General features: G+C 45.3%; 1 protein-coding gene across 2 annotated transcripts in view; it reads left to right on the forward strand.

Annotated features, from left to right (window-relative positions):
- Window positions 1–15,726, forward strand: part of Ptp36E (protein tyrosine phosphatase 36E) — a 232,760-nt gene that overhangs the window by 206,316 nt on the left and 10,718 nt on the right. For both annotated transcript variants that reach the window (XM_072285567.1, XM_050167285.3), the window contains exons 6-14: window positions 221–257; window positions 1,624–1,721; window positions 4,623–4,748; window positions 7,364–7,515; window positions 8,934–9,069; window positions 9,959–10,108; window positions 10,810–10,909; window positions 12,545–12,621; window positions 13,472–13,603. In XM_072285567.1, coding sequence (XP_072141668.1) covers window positions 221–257; window positions 1,624–1,721; window positions 4,623–4,748; window positions 7,364–7,515; window positions 8,934–9,069; window positions 9,959–10,108; window positions 10,810–10,909; window positions 12,545–12,621; window positions 13,472–13,603 — 1,008 coding nt within the window. The remainder of the gene's footprint in view (window positions 1–220; window positions 258–1,623; window positions 1,722–4,622; window positions 4,749–7,363; window positions 7,516–8,933; window positions 9,070–9,958; window positions 10,109–10,809; window positions 10,910–12,544; window positions 12,622–13,471; window positions 13,604–15,726) is intronic.

A 15,726-nucleotide genomic window follows, 5' to 3' on the forward strand; every position in this document is an offset into this window, starting at 1 on the left:
CCTCACCATTAGTCTTCAAGAAAGATATTCATACGAGCAGGGCCGTTCTGTTGACTTCGCAAACCATCGTTTTCCCGCCATAAAAGCGGTGTCGCGAGCTCTCGTGAAAGAAGGCTAATTTCTTAGCCGAGTTCTAGAATAGAATTTCCCAGCAGTGCTTTCACATCCAAGCGATTGTCCTACTCTCTGTCTTTTTTTTTTTTTTTTTTTTTTTTTGCAGAGTATTCTGAAGCCGAACGCCTACATAGCGGCTCAAGGTAAGAATGGAGTTCGCGTGGCTGCATGCGTGCTTGTTATTTCTTCGGGCGGAACGACCTACGTCGTTAGCGGGCCACATTTTTACTAGGACTTTGCTAAGGAGTCGAGTAAAAAAAAAAAAAAAACATGTTGGAGCATGGCTGGAGAGACCTAAGGGTCATGACAAGAGCAGAGGTACCCAAGATGCGTTAGACCTGAAGCCCCGCACTTTAGTTTTTTCGGGTAAACTGGACTACAAAAGCGTGGAGACATCGTTAAAGATTGTTCCTGCATATATTAAGGCGTGTTTTAAGTATGCCCGTCTTTCTGGAGCGGGAGATTGTTAAAGAAAAAAAAAACACTGTCATTTTCAGGGTATTGCCTGTGTGGTACGCATTATTTTATTTTTCATAGGCGAAATAAGAAGCCGTGAGTTCAGCGGATGGGGACTTGCGCGGTCTCTCGCTTCACGTTCACAACTCGGATAATACTAAGTCAAAATAACTAAAGGAAGGCATTTAAGGATGTAGTTTGTTAAGGTATAGTTAGAATATATGCAATGAATGCTTCAAAATGAAAGGAAACTGCTTCAATAAAGCCTCAGAGAGACTGCGATATCATTTGGGGGATGCGGGGAAAAATTAGACCTCGACGAATGTGCTATAGACGTTAAAATTATTTCAAGTTCGCTGACTTTTACGTGTTTCAGAGTCGGTAATCGCAGATAAAGTTGTTTGGTTGAATTGTTACGGCACTCGACGTTGCTTTTACAAAAAGAAAGTGTCATGTTCCAGTCGAAATAGTCATCACTGTCCCCGAATCGTTTGTTAGCGCCTTATAAGAACCGTAGAAATCGTTAAAATTTTTTTCACGAGCCGGTTTGCTGAGGGTATCCTAATAAGCAACAAGATATTAAGTCAACAGATCGCTTTCATCGTCAGGGGTACAATGTAGGGTTATGTAGGGTGGTGGCAGGAACGAAAGTGTAGCTTTCCCCTGTGCACATCGTCGCCTTCAAATATATAAAATATATCAGTTAGATTTAGGCGCACGTTAAAGAACCCCAGGTGGTCGAAATTTCCGGAGTCCTCCACTACGGCGTGCCTCATAATTAGAAAGTTGTTTTGGCACGTAAAACCCCATAATTTGAAATATATCACAAGCAGACATCAGAGAGCTGCACTTATGCACTACGACTGTTATGTGACTGACCACCCGTGTAGTTTTTGCGTTCTCTTCCACTGTCCCCGTCTTTATTTGCGGTCAGTATGATACGCAGAACAGGGGTAATTGGCGGAAATTTGATACGGAAATTTTAATGGTTAGACAATAAAAAAGAAAAAGAAAAGGAGCCTCTATGCACAGTTGATTGTGTTGTTCTTGCAGGTCCAAACGAGGACACCATTAGCGATTTCTGGCGGATGGTATGGGAGAAAAAGTGCTACGTCGTCGTCATGCTCACCAAAGTGTTCGATTTCATACGGGTAAGATTTTGACAAAGACAAGCACGATTTAGGCTTCAGCCATCTGAGAGCGTTCATAGTAGTCAACAAGGAGGCGTGCTAGTGTGGTTTCCTGAGAAAAAAATCGATAGCCCGCCTTTCCAAGGCAACAGTGGGCGGGTAAATATATATATATATATATATATATATATATATATATATATATATATATATATATATATATATATATATATATATTCACAGGGTGTTTTTTTTTTACAATCCAGATTTATAATAAACGCGCTTTGAGCGTTAGACACCTGTCGTCTTCACATACGAGCTCTACGGTGAGGCGGTACTTTCGCGCCCGCTTAAACTACTCTGAAGAGACTAATTAACAAAATATATGGTTAATTTAACTTTAATCGTTAACTTGAGGGCAGTCGCCTGTGTGAAAAATTGGTAGGGCGTCACAATTTATGGCAAACTAATTTTTTTTCTCGGAAATCCGAAAAAAAAAATAAAGCGCACGTAACTTCAGACATTCATAATCGAAATTCTAGGCCTAATCCAAGCCTATCGAGATTGAGCACGCACCACTGAGCCGCAGACGGCGTGGAAGCGTGGGGGCGGAGTTTGAATGATAGCATGGCCGCAGCAAATCCTGGCCCCAGACTCTACGGCACATGCTTGAAAGGCAAAGCGCGCCGTAATCAGTAGGTGCCGCGACTGGCCGAGACGTTGACCCTCCGTGGTTGCTCAGTGGCTATGGTGTTGGGCTGCTGAGCACGAGGTCGTGGGATCGAATGCCGGCCACGGCGGCCGCATTTCGATGGGGGCGAAATGCGAAAACACCCGTGTACTTAGATTTAGGTGCACGTTAAAGAACCCCAGGTGGTCGAAATTTCCGGAGTTCCCCACTATACGGCGTGCCTCATAATCAGAAAGTGGTTTTGGCACGTAAAACCCCATAATTTAATTTTTTTTTTTGGCCGAGACGTTCATTTTCCCAACTTCCTCGCAGCTTCTCGTCACGGTGGGTTTCGGTCATGGTACGAGAGCGGGGCAGCCTTTTCTGCGCACCCCGCGGTACTCAGCTTCGATGTTGCTTGCATCTTACCATTGAATTTCGATGATAAATGTCTCGAATCACCTGCGACTTTGAAGGTAAACAATAAAGGAGGAGGACGCATTAAAAAGCGACGGCCTTCGATTTCGCCATTTAAGAGAAAGCTTTAGCTCGGGCCCAACTCCGACGCGGCCTATTCAAATACATGTAAAACGCAAAAGCGTTTTTCTGAGATAACCCCTGGACCGATTTTAATGATATTTGTTGCATGTGAGAGAGAAAGTTAAATTCTAGTGACTGTTGGCAGCGGAAGTTCGATTTAGGTCCTGAATTTTGTTCCAAAAATTTTTAAAAATTCGAAAGTTAGAAAATTATAGAAGCACGAAGTTGACAAATCCATAGCTCTGCATCAAGAAACGATATCGCGGTTCTGTAAACGGCATCCATTAGATCATTGGAAGCGGACAAATTGGTTGTGTAATTTTATATCTTACGTGAATTGTTTACGTTGTTTACGAGGGTTCTGCAAAAGATGTATTTCCATATTACTAACTTTTTATATTCATGCGTAACACATCCATTTTGTCCGCTTTAGATGTACTATTAGATGCAATTCACAGAATTGCAGTATCATTTTTGTTGTTGAGTTACAGAGTAGAACTTCGTTTTTTGAAAATTTTCGATTTTTGCCAAATTTTTATAAAAGATTGACAACCTAACCTAAATATTCGAAACCAACAGTCACTAGAGTAAGTTTTTCTTTTAAATGCACAAACCTCATCAAATTTGGTGCAGTGGTTGCCGAGAAAAACGAATTCTCCTTTTACATGTATTTAGATAGGAGCCCCCGAGCTAAAGCTTCCTCTTAAACAGCAGCCCCTAAGAACTAATGAAGTCGCAGTTTCGCCCGAAAGTCGAACCATCGACAGCGATATCGAATGCGTAGGCGGCTATAAGACGTAAGGATAGTAGTTTTATTGGCCGTATAAACTTGCAAGGATTCGCTTAATATGTAAACTAACGAGCATGGTGTCAGCTCGCACAGGCTAACATGAACACGTCACACGCGATGACCGCGGACAGTCGCTGTCGAAACGCTGGCGTGAAGAAGCGCGGCAGCAGCACCGAGCGAAGTGACCTTCGTGCTGCGTATTGCTTCAACGCAAACTGGGCGGCGGGAAAGCAGCACGCACAAAGGTATGAGCCGCCGTCTCACTTAGGCTCAGCCCCCTTAGGCACGCCCCCCCCCCCTACCCCTGTGTAATATATATATATATATATATATATATATATATAAAGAGAGAGAGAGAGAGAGAGAGAGAGAGAGAGAGAGTTCCACTTCTCTCCTCAAAGATGCAAGAAGCGTGTGAAGCGAGCTCCTGAACGACTATTTGCAATGTGGTGCAAGCGGCTGTGACAGTGATGTCACGTACCACGCAAGAGTGACGGACTGTAACTGACGATGTGTGTACAGTGCTATGTGCTCTCTCTCTCTCTCCACCCCATCTTTCATCCCCCATTCCTCTCCCATGTGTAGGGTAGCAAACCGGGTGAGCTAAAGTGGTTGACCTCTGTGCCTTTCCTACTCCGCTTTTTCCTTCCTTCCGTGGTGAACGCGGTTTAAAACCATAGATCCGGGACCTCACAGAGGTGCGACGTACTGCCAGCTCATTTCTATCACAGTTAACGCGGCAACGCTTTGGTAACCTCCAAGTTTGTCCAAATAATAAGGCGAAAGCAAACGAAAGCACACGAGATGATAACTTGTCGATGGCGGGAGCCGTGCCCACATCTCGCGCATTGCGATTGCAATGCTTTTGCCGACTAGGCCACCGTGGACAATGTCGACCTGCGCTCTGCACACGGGTTCGCAGGTGATGTGCTGCCAGTATTGGCCCATGGAGCTGGACAAGCCCGAAAAGTATGGCGTCATCGAAGTGACGCTGCTCTCCGAGGACACCATGGCCAACTTCGTCATTCGAACGCTGAGGCTACGAAAGGCGAGTATGTCGACGCGCGAGCCTGCTTTGAACCTCCGAATAGTTTTTTGTAGATAGTGCACATGAAGACGCTTCGCTATAAATTTTTGTAGACGAGCGTAGACGTCTTGTGGAGTTCTTGCGCCTTTCGTCAACTAACGCCTAGAAAGTTTTTACAGACTGTGTCTATAGAAAGCACTAAGCGAGGAGAAGCAGACTTGTATGAGAAAAATATATATATATATTTTTTTTCAAGGGGAGATGCGCACACTTTATATGCGAGTTATTCCCGACGTATCAAGTATGCTGTACGCGTTTTTGATGCTTCCAAATTCTGATATAGGCACGGAAAACATCAGACGAAGCTTTAGCTTGGGAGCTATAGCTACTGCCTAAACGCAATGAAACGAAGAAATTGTTTCTCTCGGTGACCGCAGCACCGAATTCGATGAACGTATCTGGCATTTAAAAGATAAAGTTGAAAGTAATCTTTAGCCCCTACTCAACTCCGATGCCGCCTATTCAAATACACGTAAAACGCAGGAACGCTTTATCTGAGATAACCACTTGGTCTATTTTAATGCAGTTTCTTGCATTTGAGAGAGAAAGTTAAATTGTAGTGATGGAGGGAAGCCAAATTTCGATTTAGGGCCTGGATATCTGCTATGCAAATTTGAAGAATTCGTAAGTTGTAAAAAAAAAAAAAAATAGAAGCACGAAGCTTACAAATTCGTAGCTGTGCACTAAAAACATATAGTCCTGTCAACTGCATTCGTTAGGGCATCCGAAGCGGACACATTTGATGTATCAATTGATATCTTGCGGGAATATGTTGCATTGTTTACAATAGTTTTTCAAAACTCGTACTCGCATATTAGTGGCCTGTAATAATATATAAATTTTGTCCGCTTTACATGTGGTGTTAGATGCAGTTAACAGATTTGTGATATCGTTTCCCACTGCTGAGTTACAGAACATTAAACTTATTAATTTCATTTTCTAGAAATTTGCAATTTTGAAATTTTTTTATAAAGAAGATTGACGGCCTAAATCAAACATTTGCTACAGACAACCACTATATTTCAATCTCGTTTTAATGCGACAAAGCTGATCAAATTTGGTGCAGTGGTTGCCGAGAAAAGTGATTTCTGCGTTCCCATCTATTTAGATAGGAGTCCCCGAGCTAAAGTTACCTTTTATTTAGGCTTATTTTTTATATAAGTGTGGTTGTAATTTGCGAAGCTCCAATGAACGAGGCTACCAAGCTTACAACTCTGCAACTGGGCAATAATAATAATAATAGAACTGCATAATGTTTCTGTAAACTACACGTATAGAGATATCTCTAAAGCGCACGAAATTGATGTATAATACGCCGCTCCGAAATATGTCGCTGGTTTGTCAGTGGGGCATTTGCAAAACATTCGCAAAACTTCTAACAAATTCATGTAAGCTGTAAATTTCTCAAATTTTCTCACCTTGAAGAATAGTAACGAATACAGTTTACAGAACTGTCATATTTCGTTTTGCTGTGGAGTTCTTGATTTGTAAGCTTCGTGCTCCTATCTTTTTTACCTATTTTCATCAAATATGGTAAACAATCACAGGCCCTAAATCAAGGTTTTGCTTGATGCTATCACTAGAACTTATCTTTATTTCTGAAATGCAGCGAAGTTCATTCAAATCGGTTAAGCAGTTGTCTCATAAAAGCATTTCTGCATTTTTACATGTACTACAGAAGTGAAATCGGCATTGGCCCTGAGCTAAGACTTCCTCTTAACGCATAACCTGTGTTAGGATTTCGATACGCTAGAGAGAGTTTTTAGCTGTGGAAAGTTTAACAAACTAACAACTTGTTTAAACATTGTACTAATTAAGGTGAATCCAATAACATTGCGACTGTTTTTGTTCATAGATATCTACTCTCTATTGCTAAAGGTAAAGCTGAACAACTTGTAGTTCTTCTTGATTTGGACGTGCGTTTGGGCATTACAGGGGCAAAAAAAAAGCACTCCGTAAAAAAGCGAAGCAGTCCATTTCAATTCCCTAGAAAACCCACAGACCACTTTATATCGCTTTCACTGGGGTAGGCTCTTCCGCTCATGCTCTCACTTCGCGACTCATTTCTCTCAAAACCACTTGGTCAGCGCTCTTTAACCACGTCTTGCCCTTGCACCAGAAAACACCCCAGCATCAACATCATCATCATCATCATCATCGTCGTCGTCGTCGTCGTCGTCGTCGTCGTCGTCGTAATCATCGTAATCATCATCATCAGCAACAGCAGCAGCGTCGTCGTCGTCGTCGTCGTCTCATTTGGTAGGCTCCCGATAGGAGGTAAAGCGATTCGTTAAAGGAAGCTCCTGTTTATCGTGTTTTGAACACAATTAGTCTTTTGTTGTGGGAGCAAGAAAAGGGAGACAAGATTAGAAATTACCCACAAGAAACAACAACCTGAAAGGCAATGCCTACGAAGAGCATGTGGACAAGGAAGCAACACATCCAGACATATATATATATCAGTTGCCGGAGGGAGCGTTCTTCGAATGAATGCTACCTTCTTGCAAGAAGCAACTGATGATGCTGGGTTGTTTCTCCCGCGTCGAGACTCTCTCTCTCTCCACTACTTCTCGCAGGGCGAGGAGGAGCGCGACGTGTTCCAGCTTCACTTCACGAGCTGGGCGTCCCACACGCAGCCGTTCACCAACGCCCTGCTGGACTTCCGGCGAAGGGTGCGGACGTTCACCGACCGCTGGTCAGCGATCGGACCGACCATCGTCCACTGCAGGTACGGGCGCTCGAGACCCCGCTCTCCGGTTGGGGGACGCCCGCTGGTTCGCCACGACCGCCGCACCGTTGCTCGCGCCTCCAACCTCCGAGCGTGGTGGACCGTCGTCGTTTAATTGCTGAAGGGCCACGTTTTCGGCCGACCTCGCAGCTGTTCGATCTTAAGTATATAGCTGACGGCATTCTCAAACAGTTAGCTTCTTGCCTCTTAGAGTCGGCACGCATGAATTGCGCCTGCGGCGTACTTTCTTTAGTGAGGCCTAGAAATAAACGTTTAAACGCCACGCGTGGTGCAAGCCTCAATGTCTGCGCCATTTCAATGACACGTAAATATGGTCGAGCTGACGCTTAGCTTGTGTTAAGCGACTGTTTTCTACCGTGCTCCGACTCGGGCTGCAGTGATGGGGAGCCTTCTGTGGGTTGAAACCGCAGGGTTGATCGCCGCGAGCAGCAAGCGCAGTCGCTTTCAAAGCAGTAACTGTAATCACGTGACCGGAACTCTCTTCGGTCGTGCTGCCAGCTCGAAGGTCAGAATTGCAACGCTGCGGAGCGCTCGGAATAAACAGGGCGAGTGTTTTCCTAGCCATCAATTTCGACCAGCCGAATGTAATAGCCAGTCGCCAGAGACCTCGAAAGCTGTGCAGTCGAATTCACCCTACAAGAGGCCCAATGTATGTCGAACGAACATGACAATGCTAGAGAAATGCCGGTGAGACGCGTGACACATCGGCCGACTCAGATACACGTACAACGTCACGCTCCACTACCTGCCCGTAATCTTTAAAACAACGCACCAGATTTTTCTTAATTTTTCACGTCTCAGTTATAGCGCTTGTAATACCGCGGTACTTTGGCCGGCGTAGCCTTACTGAGGGAGACCTCTCGCGTAATGATGGACCTTTTAAAGCAAAGCTTTTTTTCTTTCTTTTTTCAGTTCCGCGTGCTTAGGTGTTTTGGTCGGTGGTGTTGATGGTGATTTAACTTGGGAGAGGAGGGTGGAGGAGTTGTTGAGGGTAAAGGTGCGCGTCTAGAGCAGGAAGGCGGCGAATAGAGTAGTAACGCGCGCTGATTGGTTCGCGCAAGCGGTGGAGTCATTCGCTTAGCTAATGACGCCATCTAGTTAGCCTAGCTATAGCTACGCGAACGCTTAGCTTACACAGACTCTCACTGTGCGGGACATTTGAGCGGTATTCTCCACGTTCGAGATAGGCACAACCCCTTTTAAACGGTGCATTTGTCTTTCCCTGTTGCTGCGTTGTGCCATAGTTTGAGCTACGAAAGCTGCCGCCTTGCATGAATTTGTTTTTTCCTGGATAGCCGTTATAGCTGCGGCTTGCGGAGGTGCCGGTACGCCGCGTGTACCACGCGTTTCTCGTATGGATTCGCTGTATAGCTGTCCCTCCGACCCGCTCCTTGCAGTGACGGATGCGGCCGCACGGGCACCTACATGTGCATCGACGCCAACCTGGAGCTGGCGGACGAAGACGGCGAGTACGACGTGTTCGGCTACACCAAGAAGCTGCGCGCCGCGAGGAAAGGAATGGTCGACACCGTGGTACGTGGCGCTGCTTCCTCTGTCCTTGTCTCCAGGGCAAGGCGGGCCCGGCCGTCGTGATGTGTTCAGCGTGTGTGCGGTGCCTTTCCCGGATAACTTCGCTAGTTCGTTTTAAGTAAGCGCGCGAAGCAAGATCTGTTGCGTAAAAGCTTTAGAAATGAACGACAGACACCTGTTTGCTAGCATACTTTTTTTTTATGCAGGCGCCAATCAAAGGTGCGGACGCGTGCCTTGTGTGTTTTCTTGTTGCTGTGCTCGAGTGAAACATAGTTCATTTATGCATCTCCTAGAATACGTGCAGGGAGCAGGGACAAAAATAGATTTGTCGTGAAAGTTGGCAAGGTTCCCCCTACCCTTACTAGCAGGTAGTGGCAGATATAGAATGAGAGTGGAAGGCTTGTTTTTGCGAAATATCTACAGATGTCATGACAACGGACATGACAGCAACACAAGCGCTGAAAGCGATTAACTAACAAATTAGCAACGCAGCCATAAGCATTACTCGACTCATACACGTGCATGTGTGGGCGGGTGTGTGTGTGTGTCAAGTCCGGCGTGTGGTTACGGGACTGACACTGCGTTCTGCACAGCAACCCGGGCGCAGAATGTACAACCACATGTGATAGACTTTGCGACTGTCAACGTCGTCGTCGCTGACTTAGGCAGCTTCTGCGCAGACGTTGATTCATGCGTCGTGTTGTTCAAATTTGCCCCTCCCTGCCCTCCGCACTCCTTGTTTTGTTCCAACTCGCGTTTGGGCGTGCCTTAAACCAGAGTGGTGTTAGGCGGGTAAATACGGTTGCAGTTCGAAGGCAAGCTCTGCAGTCCCGCTTGGTCACAGGCGTCCGCGATGCAGCGTCAACAACGTTCGAGACCTTCTCCTCCGCAGGAGGCGTACAAGTTCGTGTACGAGACGCTGGAAGAGGCCTACGTCTGCGGCAAGACGTGGTTTCCGGTGTCCGAGCTGTCCGAGCAGCTCAAGTTCAAGTCGGCCAAGAACCCCATCACCAAGGTCAACGAGTACCAGAAGGAGTACGAGGTAAGCAGACGTGACTTCCTTGCCCGCCCCCCCTCCCCCCGGTAGCGTCACACTGAAAACGCCTGTTTTTCATCAAACCACCGAAGTTACGCAACGGTTGAGCATAGCTATAGCCTCTGGTCACGAATCTAGACCATGTCACCCTAACCATCTTCTATTCTGAACCAAATAAAGCTGTTATTTTCATTGTTAGTAGTTCTACCTGGAAGCGTTGAGTTCTGGACGTTTCCGTTCTCCAGCGGAATCGTTCTGGTACCCGTCTAAATATTTGAAATCTGCTGTACCTATAGCTTGCTGCTCCTTATGGGCGGCGTCTAAACATATAGAATCGTAAATGAAATGCATATGTCTCAAAAAAAAAAAGAAAGGTTATGATCGCGGAGCGCAACTGATCGTAAATGAAATGCATATGTATCCAAAAAAAAAAAAGGAAAGATGTGAGCGTGGAGCAAACATAAGCAAACATGGGGAGTTGCTTCTACGCAATGTGCCTCAAAAGTTGTTGATTACGTTTTAGTATCTGCTCATTCACTTTCGTGGGGCACTAATTGGTCATTCTGATGAGTTACGTTTTTTCTTTCAATAGAGTAATTGTAATTGATGACATTTTTTTCTCTAACGTGCACATGTCGGGTCAGTACTCGTGCTGTTTACGTTATAGTAGGCGTTTTCACTCCTATTTCCTTGTCTTGTTTGTGCAGAAAATTTGCAAGATGTCGTCCAAGCTGTCCATCGGGGACTGTGCGGGCGGTCATCGGCCCGAAAACAGAGACAAGAATCGAGACGTGGCTACAGTGCCCCGTGGGTGCTCATTTTTGAAGAATCTCTTCCTTTTCTCTCTCGTCCGTCGACCTCCTTACGCGAGATGCCATTGTATACTTGCTATTTATTTATTTACAAAGCGACCGAGAGACATAACAGAGTATAACGCTTTCTATATACGCCCTCTGACAGCACTTACAGGCAAGGCACCTCGATGATTGACGACAACTGAATTCTGGGGCTTTACGTGCCAAAAACACGATTTCATTATGAGGCAAGCCGTAGTGAGGGCACTCCGAGTTAATTTTGACCACCAGAGGATCTTTCCCCTCGCACCATCAAGACACTGGCGTCACTTGTATGAGCCATGTGACAAGCGGATTCAGTTAAACACGTTAGGGAGATATGTGTTTTGTGCGTAATAAGTTGCACAAATGCACATCATTGATAAAAGCCATGAAATGCCTCGTGAAAGGTTTATTACACATATACAATCAACAAATGTTTTCCTGACGAAAGGTCAGCTGAAAAGATAAGCCATAAAATGTGTAAAAATACACATTATGCAACAAAATCTGAACGCAAGTTATGACTAAAATTATTAGGAGAAGGCAATGTGACTCCATAACGCATTAGTTTAATTGCTTGTCAAAGCATGTATTATGCCATTATTTTCAATTATTTACCGCAGCCGAATAGAGGATTATAGAGTAGTAAATTATCAGGCGCACAAATCGACAAAATTATCAACAAATGAATAAATAAATAAACAAGACACCGTGATATCTCGAAACCGCGAAAGGACACGAGAGCCAGTAGGAATAGTGTGGATTTCGTCATTGAGGAGCTAATACAGCATATTATGAATAAAAATTAATAAGAAACTCCCTAGTCTATGCACAGCATAGACTATGGAGTTTTACAACTAGCGCAACCAAGCGTCTTTGCGTACTCCGAAGGCCTCACCCTGCTTGCACTGTTATGTACCCTATTTTCATTCTCTTGTATAACTTTTTTTTATTGTTTTCTAAACCAGACGCTTTGCTTTGACTTTTAAGTTGGCACCTTTCTCTTTCCTATTAAAGACATCAGTTCGTTGTCTGATGCGATGATTTCACTATCAGGGAAAAGAAGTGTTCATTCGGGCACTTAATCTGGCAATGAAGTCTTCGGCAATCTTATTCAAATTGATCTTGCGGGAGAGTTCTTTGAGAGCGTGCAAAATCGCCAGATGATTCCAACGGGCTTTCCAGTCGTCGACCTCACGTACATTTACAGTGGCCGAAGACAAGAAAATGACTTCTCAAATGTGTGTTTGTATGTCTCGTTAGCATTGCCTACCGGAAAGAGAAGCGATGCTGGGACACATAGCATTCGCGTGAATTTCGCTTTCTTTGATAAAAAACTGTGGAAGAGGTCACTGAAGTCACCTGTCACACCTGACCCCCCCCTCCCGTATTCGGCGACTATGAGATAGGGGGATGACATTACGAAAATTGCAGCAGCGCTGACTGCAAGTGCATAGTAAGAGACCCTTGGTTCTACAGTTGACGATTATGATGGTGAATATGCGCCTGAAGATTGCAGTTATGGCGATATACTTTCGCACCCGGAATGTCTGAAATGGTCCTGAAATGTCTGCCGTTCTTTTTTTTTCTTTTCTGCTTTTTGCAGCTGATAACTTTCGGCCGTACCTGACGTCATTCCAGAGCAACGACAACACTGACTACATCAATGCTGTCTTCGTTGACGTAAGCTTTGCTAGTTGTTTATGACATTGCGTGATATCCCAGGTCGTTTCCTCAGAAACTTACCTCAGTCTATCTACTACTACGCATAATCATTGATGCGTGTACTTAACTTCCTCTGGACAGTTTAGCTGTACCATCACGTTAATGCTTCAGCCTGTTCGAAATAGTGAAAAACAAAGGCGGAAATATATCCTGCAGGCCTAATTTATAGCTATCGAGCTTTTTAAGCGTACACGTTGCCCTAAAGCCAGCGAGAAAGAGCAAGGTTTGGGTACGGGCTAGTTGATATTCCATTGTTTCAAACATCACTTACAGCGCATACAAGGACAAGGGACCAAAAGAACGACGAAGACAAGCGCTGACTTCCGACTGGTTTTTATTTTGTCCTTGTCCTTGTATGCGCTGTAAGTGATGTTTGAAACAGAGAAAGAGCAAACAGAAATTCACGTCTTTAGATTAGTTGCAGTCTGCAACCCATAAGGTTGAGTCTGCAATCAGCGCCATAGGCTTAGTGGCTATGGCGCTGAATCAGCGACCTCGCGAAAATGCGCATGCTCTTGCGTGCCGCGCCTTGGGTGCGCGTAAAAGAAACCCCCGGGTGGTCCAAAATCATCCGGAGTCCAACATTTCGGCTTGCTTCACAATAGGATCTGGATTATGGCTTGCGAAACACTAGAATTCGAAAATTTTAACTTCCGGACCCCGCCGCTGTTAAATATTGACTTATATACGTCCACAAACGAGATTTCTATACGTAATAGCGCTTCCGGAATTGGATGCGCGCCTTGCAAGCTTTTTGGTTTTACGAATTTGCCGTTTTCGAGCTATGACCACGCCTTGGCATGTGCAGGGTTACAGCCGCTCCAAGGAGTACATCGTGACAGAGTGGCCCATGGTCCGGACGGCGCAGGACCTGTGGTCGCTCGTCTACGACCACGACTGCAACTCCGTGATCGTCCTCTGCAATCCTCCGCCTTCGAACGTGAGTGCGAGTGGCGCGATGACGTCATTGATTTATGCCTTCCGGTAACGGTCCAGCCAGAACCTCTCCAGGGAGAGACGTGCCATCTGGACAGCGAAAAATAGTTTTGGTTTCTTTAATTCTTCGCCAATTTCGCAAATAGAATCAGGAACACCTTAGACTTCTGTCAAGCAAAGGACCAGGCAGGATTCCGTAAAGGCTACTCAACAATAGATCATATTCACACTATCAATCAGGTGATAGAGAAATGTGCGGAATATAACGAACCCTTATATATAGCTTTCATTGATTATGAGAAAGCGTTTGATTCTGTCGAAACCTCAGCAGTCATGGAGGCATTAAGGAATCAGGGTGTAGACGAGCCGTATGTAAAAATACTGAAAAATATCTATAGCGGCTCCACAGCCACCGTAGTCCTCCATAAAGAAAGCAACAAAATCCCAATAAAGAAAGGCGTCAGGCAGGGAGATACGATCTCTCCAATGCTATTCACAGCGTGTTTACAGGAGGTATTCAGAGACCTGGATTGGGAAGAATTGGGGATAAAAATTAATGGAGAATACCTTAGTAACTTGCGATTCGCTGATGATATTGCCTTGCTTAGTAACTCAGGGGACCAATTGCAATGCATGCTCACTGACCTGGAGAGGCAAAGCAGAAGAGTGGGTCTAAAAATTAATCTGCAGAAAACTAAAGTAATGTTTAACAGTCTCGGAAGGGAACAGCAGTTTACGATAGGTAGCGAGGCACTGGAAGTGGTAAGAGAATACATCTACTTAGGACAGGTAGTGACTGCTGATCCAGATCATGAGAGTGAAATAATCAGAAGAATAAGAATGGGCTGGGGTGCCTTTGGCAGGCATTCGCAGATCATGAACAGCAGGTTGCCATTATCCCTCAAGAGAAAAGTGTATAATAGCTGTGTCTTACCAGTACTCACGTACGGGGCAGAAACCTGGAGGCTTACGAAAAGGGTTCTACTCAAATTGAGGACGACGCAACGAGCTATGGAAAGAAGAATGATAGGTGTAACGTTAAGGGATAAGAAAAGAGCAGATTGGGTGAGGGAACAAACGCGAGTTAATGACATCTTAGTTGAAATCAAGAAAAAGAAATGGGCATGGGCAGGACATGTAATGAGGAGGGAAGATAACCGATGGTCGTTAAGGGTTACGGACTGGATCCCAAGGGAAGGGAAGCGTAGCAGGGGGCGGCAGAAAGTTAGGTGGGCGGATGAGATTAAGAAGTTTGCAGGGACGGCATGGCCGCAATTAGTACATGAGCGGGGTTGTTGGAGAAGTATGGGAGAGGCCTTTGCCCTGCAGTGGGCGTAACCAGGCTGATGATGATGATGATGAATTCTTCGCCACTTGCGTCGCAGGCGTGCGACCATACATGCTATTTGGTCTACATACATGGTACATTTACATGATACATGGTATACCAAATACTTGGTATTTGGTATACCAAATACTTGGTATTTGGTATACATGCTATCGCCCTATACTATCTGATCACCGCCAGCATAAATCCAATGAAGCAGGATTGCCGAAGACGCCGTCAGAAAGCTAGGATTGGCCGCCGTCTGAGGAAGGGGGGGGGGGGGGGGGACTTGGGGTTTAGTCTCCCAACCCCCGCCACCCCTAGGCCGCGTCAAGGACACAATAAATTTATCTCTCTCCCTCCTGAATCTAACACCTGTAGCATACAACCGTAAATTATCTCGTTGAAACCTATTTTAAAACTTGTGCTATCACTCTGACGCAGTGGTCTGGCCAGAAATTGCTTTCGAAGGGGGAGGAGGTGGGGCACCTGCCCGATCTGCGTAAGCAGCTAATCTTTTCCCCGCAGCACACTTGACATAAACTAGGTCACAGCTATGAAATGGCTGTGCCACATTGTCTGACGACTTCGTTTTGCGAATTCTTGCCTGCCACGCACGTCGAACGAGCGGGATCACCTTCCCGCGTCAGATGCAGCTATTCCAAAACACCACGCTTTCTTCAAAGACCTAGCTCACACTGTATCACAAAGAAACAGTCGTTGTTTTATCATTCGAATTTTTTTGTGTTTTCATCGCTGGTGCTTCTATATTTATGTATTTATATTTTCTTGCTTTACAT

Source organism: Dermacentor andersoni, chromosome 11 (assembly GCF_023375885.2).
Source record: "Dermacentor andersoni chromosome 11, qqDerAnde1_hic_scaffold, whole genome shotgun sequence".
Classification (NCBI taxonomy): Eukaryota; Metazoa; Arthropoda; class Arachnida; order Ixodida; family Ixodidae; genus Dermacentor; species Dermacentor andersoni.